General features: G+C 50.9%; 1 protein-coding gene across 1 annotated transcript in view; it reads right to left on the reverse strand.

Annotated features, from left to right (window-relative positions):
* The window catches only part of CPNE4 (copine IV), a 112,238-nt gene that overhangs the window by 3,161 nt on the left and 102,540 nt on the right, over positions 1 to 6,537 (reverse strand). Inside the window, exons 13-14 of the mRNA XM_010141384.1 lie at positions 4,513 to 4,646; positions 2,086 to 2,322 (exon numbers count right to left, since the gene is read on the reverse strand). Of these exons, the coding sequence (XP_010139686.1) occupies positions 2,086 to 2,322; positions 4,513 to 4,646 (371 nt within the window). The remainder of the gene's footprint in view (positions 1 to 2,085; positions 2,323 to 4,512; positions 4,647 to 6,537) is intronic.

Consider the following 6,537-nt stretch of genomic DNA (forward strand, 5'->3'; position numbering starts at 1 on the left):
ACACTGACGCTTGTGGAAGTGATGAAACAGCACTATAAACAGACTAAATACTGAGTTGTGTAAGATATATTGACTTCGGTGGAACAGCAAAGACGTTATCTGTCTCTACATCTATGTTATCCCTCTACTGAGAGGAAGGGGGAGAGAAATGTCGCTATTTAACGCGAGCAATAAACTTTTAAGATTGTTATCCTCTCCCAGGACTGGGGAAGTTAATCTGAAACACCTAAAAATAATATATGCTCGTCATTTGACCAATGTTAGCAATTAAAATCACACAAAGACTCACTCACAAGTTAACACCAGAGGCACAATAAATTCAGTGCCCAGAACTGCAACTGTCAGCGTTAATCTGCTCAGTCAAGGGTGATTTCCTCTTCGTGACAAAATCACAACATGGGACTAAAAATCTCAGGCGCAGCTGGCTTTGCCCGTTCCTTGCAGAGGTACGTTTTGGCCAGACTGAAGGGAAGTCCAGCGCTAGCCCATCACCAGCTTGCCCCTCTCCACGCTGGGCTACAGCGCCGCCCCGCTCAGCTCACCGTGGTGATCTGATGAAGGACCCCGAGCTATTAGCAGGTCGTGCTCATGCTTTGTCCCAGCGGACAGGAGACTGAGTGGCACTGTCAGCGCAGAAACGAATGGATCTGCAATTCCCTGGCAAATCTGCAGCCCTTCGCCAAACTAACAGCAGGAGGTGAGTTTTACCTCCTGAGAGGATCCATCGTTTACATAAAGGTAGGGGGAAAAGAGGAGCAAGCTTGTTTCTCTCACTCCTCTGTTGAGTGTGTGAAAGTAAAGTGCATCTAGATATAAGATAAATATGGCAAAAATGTATTTTGAAGTGAGAAGAAAGAACAAGTCTTGAGAAGAGGAAAATAAAATGAAGGCATTTTGGAAGTAGCAAACAGGAAAAAAATCTCCTGTGGTACCACAAAGCCTGGAGAAGCTAAAGAAATGAAAGCGCTGCAAACCCGTACTCAGACCGAAACCAATCCAAAGCTGAAGACTTCCGTGTGATGCACCCAGACCTACGGATCACCATCACACGGGAGCGGATTGGAGAGCGCAATCCCACGAGGAGAAGGAGTCAGCTGCACTGTGCTGCCCGTCAAAGACTGAGGATATCCTTCCTAGACACCGAGGGGAGCAAAAACACCGTCTGCAGAACCACTTCAGTATGTCAGAAGGGATGAGGGGAAGGAAGGGAGAGAAGGATGGAAAAGCAGCGGGAAGGGGATTGATCAGCACTGCAGAGGAACAGAGTGGCCATTCCACGCCTCCTCACGGAGGAAAAGGACCCTGGAAAACCCATCTGTGCATGGGAAAGCTCCTTCTGCGGGCGGCCACTGTCCCTGCCCAGCCGCTGGAAAAGCCCCTGGGACAGATGCCGCAATGTAGGGCAGGGGACTGAGGAGAGAAGTGCGGGGTCAAGGGATAATGTCACACGTAGCAACTGAACGCTGGCTCTGTCCCTGTCTGTCCTGCACTGCGTGGGGCTCGGACGGGGATGGCTGGCTGAGGGCACGGCGAGGCTCTCAGCAACACTGCTTGCTCGGCTGTGTTCTTGTACAGGATTTGGGGAAAGGGGTTGGAGGCAACCAGGATGCTGCGGGTGGGTGGTCCTGCCTTTGAGAACTTCGGGACCTACATTTCCACAAGGGAACAGGCTCCTGGGGAACACTGTGAGTACAAATTCACAGCCGTGGCAGCTGCCTGTGGAAGCAAAGGGCTGGGAAGCAGAACACAGAGTCCAACAGAGCAGACACAAAGAGCATGGGAGAGAGACACCAGGACAAAGACGTCGGGGAGGGCAACCAAACTAAGATCAGGGAGAGAGTGGAAGCAAGGACTGGCACTGCAAGAAGCACATGGATTCTGCCCCATCCCTTCCTTGCCCACCCTCAGCATCTCGCTAACGAAGCCCCTTTCATCCTGCGTCCCCCTTATTTCCATTTCTGACACAATAACGCTCACTAAACTCACTAAACACTTCGTGCCCATCTGTGTCAGGCCCGGCCCCAGGGTTCACCGTATGTTACGGACGTTCCCCCTTAGGCGGAATGGATGGAAAAGTCAGCTTACGTGTTTGAAGTTCCTAAACGGCACAAACTGGACAATGTCTCGAAGCACAGGCTCGCCCTTGGGAGACCTCAGGATCCCATCGTCACCGTCCAGCATCTGCATGTCACTAAAATCGGCGTTCCCCACCCCGACGATGATGACGGACATGGGAAGGTGAGAGGCATGGACGATGGCCTCTCTGGTGTCGGCCATGTCTGTGATGACGCCATCCGTCAGAATCAGCAAGATGAAATATTGCTGAAGTTGTTGGACAAGAAGTGAAAAAGCAGCTCGTTAGTCACCCTTCCAAAGCCATTTGCCCTTTCCGAGTACAAAAGTATGTCTGGTCCCTCACTCGTGGCCCTTTTAAAACAGAAAGAACCTTTACAGCGACTCAAAGGGTAAGTGTGTTTCCCACCCAAACCTCCTCAGTGACTGGTTTCCCCTCCCCTGGAGTTTAGCTCTAGTTCAGGTAATTTCCAGGAGCTGGAGGGAGCCAAGGGATGCGCAGTGTGGGAAAGGGATTTCGAGCTGCTGGGGCCGGGGGAGCCAGGGCATTGCCTGGGAAGCCTGGAACAGCCCTGGCATCCTCCCTAGCCCTATTTTCCGTCTGCTGCACAATTGCTTCTGCTGACAGCTTCCGATTACATTTTCCCCTCTTTGGGAACCCGTGGGAGGCAGGGAGGAGGGGGGCACCGAAGCATCAGGAGCCTGTAGCAGAGCTGTCAGGGAGGTTATGACAGCACTTTGCAGAGGAGCTCTGCTAACAGGCAGCTGGCATGGCTGCAGCCGTCCACAAACCGGAGGGTGACCCACTGCTGCCCGCAGGAGAGGCACCGCACCACGGCAGGTCTGCTGCATTCTGCAGAGCAACAGGGTACCTGCGGAGCGCAGGGGCATGTGCAGGAGGAAGAGAACCATCTTCAGACACTCTGCGCAGAGCTCCAAGGAGAGGTTTGCTCATTCTCTAACGGAGAGCAAGCAATTTTGTGCGCTTGTCATTCCTTCCCCAGAACTCCAAAGCCCTGGAGATGAACTGGGATGCTGGGCTATGACAGCTCTTCTCCTGGTAGTGGGGAAGAGTGACTCTCCCTTGGGTCCTCTGTGAATTGTGGGGCAGCTGGAGCCAGCTGACAAACGTGCATTAGTCGGAAAAATGAACAGGTCACAGAACTTGGTCACTCTGCCAGTGCAGTACCAACACGCTAAGCACCACCGATGTGTACACAGCTGCGTAAACTCAGCGTGCTGTGCATCGCCTCCTGCCGTGAAACAGGCAGGGGGGAAACCGGGTCGTGAAGACTCATGCTATAAATTAGTTTGTTTCTCAGACATAAATTGGGGAAGCTTAGGTTCAGAAGAAGAAAGCAGCTCACCCACTATGCCACACTAGTTCAGAGCTGCCCTGGAACGCTGCAGGACTCGGGGGGGATGGAGATTAAATACAGCAATTCTCCATTTCAGGGCTAAACACTATCAAGGTCCTGGAAGCAGCAGTGGGGTGACAATCACAAGGCCAGTCTCACCAACAGGAACGTTCAGGAACTGCTGCCTCAGCAGGAGTTAAAGAAGGCTCAGCACCCGAAGAAAGCCTTGAGAAAGCCCGAGGCCGGGTGATGGGAGCCACACCAATGAACGGCCCCATCCTGTTCCTGTACGCAGGCGTTTTCCTTGCTGCGGGGCACAAGCTCTCTCTTACACCCCTCACTCCCACAGCACTGCTCTTGTAAATGTTTCAGACCTACTCGCTCACGTACTCTCTCCAGTTCTCTCATTCTCCCGTCCCGCCTGGGAGGCAGGTGGAGAAACAGCCTGGTGCACTCCAAAGGCGTGCGCTGAAAACACGACCTGTGCCTCAGTCTTTCAGCCCAAGAAACGTGTCCCAGGCTAACAGACCCGCCTCCTGATTTCCAAACGGCACGTGACACCCCACGTCAGCAACAGCAAACTGAAACCTGCACCACTACGGTTTTCAAAGGAAGGGCTGGAAAAACCCTCTGGTGAGCTAAGAAGTTGCAGCACAGCCCCTGCGAGAGACGCGGATCTGGGCAGTCTGAGTAGAGAACCACTCGACCTCGTCTGCTTGTATGGTCAACGCTTTCGGGGCTTGGCCTCTGAACTTCTGTAGTGCCATTTTAGTGGTGAATTTTTGTAGCCTTAGTGGTGCCACGTATGGTTCCATGGAGAAGAACTGGGTGTGTTACAGTAAGACAGCTCTAAAAGCAGGAAACAGAGCGTGGACTCTGTCGTGGAGTCACAACAGAGGTTGTGACTACTGAAGCTCTCGGGGCACTGCTCCAGCTGCCAGACTCAAGCTGCCTCCTGTGAAAGCAGATGGTGGAAACTGGGAAGGCTTGATTCGCGTGCATGAAAAGCCCTTGTCTTGGTGGCCTACAGGAGAGCCACCATCAGACCAGAAAACAGCCGAACGCATCACGGTGCCCTTACCGAGGCCTCCTTGGTGTTGGTCTCCTCAGACGCCGACTTTGCCACCTTCTGGATGATGGGAGCGATGTTTGTCGGCCCGTACAGCTGCAGCTTGGGAAGGCAGCTCTGATACGCCTCCACCACACCTTGTATTCCTGGCAGGAGAAGCCACACAAAAGGCAGATTAACGTGGAGCACATCACCCGTTTAAAGTGTAAATGAAAGGTGGGTTCTTCAGGAATAAATGCAGAACATGCCGCGATTAGCGAGGACTAACAGCTTCAGGCTGCGGCTGTCTCTAGCTGCCCTCAATCCAGCGTGCAATACGTGACTCATTACACCACGCTTCCGCCTCCCCGAAGTTTTTAATGACCGTTTTCCAGGAATCAGCTTGCAATGCCATACCCTCCATCCTTCTCAGGCCAAGGAGTAGTGCTCACTCCCCGAGCACCAGCTAAGACTCGCGCTAAAAGGGAACGCAGAAATTAAAAGCACCCTGACCCTTGTCTCTCCCCCTCTTCAGATCAGCGTTTAGTGCTGTTTATCACGGCAACTACCAACTAACTCGCCCTTTGTACTTACAGCCTAGAGCTGCCAAGGAATTCATACATCTTCTCAAATACTTGACTCCCCTGTGGCAGGGAAATATTTTTTCAGGGGGAATTTGCATAATTGCTCACAGGTTGAATCCGACTATGACTAAAAGCTGTGAAATCTTGGAAGAAACAGCAGGATGCTTTGCAGTCTACAGAAAAATGAGCTTAGTCAAGAAGTTTTGATGGAGAACTAGCTTTTTTTTGCTTTTTAATTTCAGAGTATCTGGACAGAGCAGGGAGAACAGGCTTCTGCTGACACACTTGACAGATCACAGAATGGAACTTGGTGTTTTCAATCATCAAGACGAAGGATTTCCTGAAGTGAAGCACGTTAACCTCCACATTCAGAACTCCCAGCTTACCAGACCTAAAGGATTAGAGGTCTGAAGTTGGAAAGAAAGTGATGGACTGAAGAGCTTTGTAAAGGATGCTGGAGAATGAAATGACTTCAGTAAGAGCCTAAGCCAGTTCCAGTTTGCACTGAGAGGAGCTCGCTCAAGAGATTGTACTCAACCACGGTTACAGGGTGTAGGGGAGCAGCCCGGTTACTCACAATCACAGCGAGGTGTAATTGCTTTGCAGCGAATACACCTGAACCTCCTACGAAAAAACGCTGGAGAACGCAGTCTTCTCTCTTCAGAGAGAGATACGAACATATTTTTCCATGGCAGCACTCACAGACAAAAGAACACGCTCCAATTATAGCCATGATTGGCTGAGATGTAAAGTAATATGACAAAATTTCCCTTGGCAATTCCAGCGGCTAAATCACATATTGCAAACCTGACCTTCTGTTAACTCCCCATTTTAAACCGGCTAAGGATTTCATTACATACACTTACTGGTTTTGCATGAGGGCCTCATAAATCTTCCCTAGATGATGACAAGATACACCGTACTTTTTCTTACGCATTAAAATTTTTAAGCTAAACCTTATTGCCTGCATTCCACACAGATCTAGCGTGGTCCGCGTCAGACAGTGGATTTCATCTTACAAAGAAACATGCTCTAGAGACATAATTTCTTGCTTGCTATCTCAGATGAGTATCTTTTAGAACTATCTGCTGTCCTCACAGACCCAAACCCAGCTGCACATGTGGTTTGTAGCTTACTCTTCCGGGGCTCCTTTACTTGAGGGACAGCCAACGTTAGTGTTCTACTTTGCGTGTACAGTATGGTCTGGACAGTAACTTCTTTGTTCGCAGAGGGCTTGTCTGCACAACCTCTGCCGGCTGCTGGCACGGAACTGAAACCAGAGAGCGTGCATTGAAGATGCGTGAACTCTGAGTTCTTTGAATGTCCCTTTCTCTTGAACTGCTTGTCCTCACTTCACTTCTTGACATCTTCCATTCTCACCTGAACCCACCCCGCTGACCACGCCTGGAAGAAAGCCACTAACATGCCTCAAGGGGGCTGAAAGGAGCAGCTAGAAAATCTGGGCAGGAAGAGC

Source organism: Buceros rhinoceros, unplaced genomic scaffold (genome assembly GCF_000710305.1).
Source record: "Buceros rhinoceros silvestris isolate BGI_N320 unplaced genomic scaffold, ASM71030v1 scaffold3098, whole genome shotgun sequence".
Lineage (NCBI taxonomy): Eukaryota > Metazoa > Chordata > Aves > Bucerotiformes > Bucerotidae > Buceros > Buceros rhinoceros.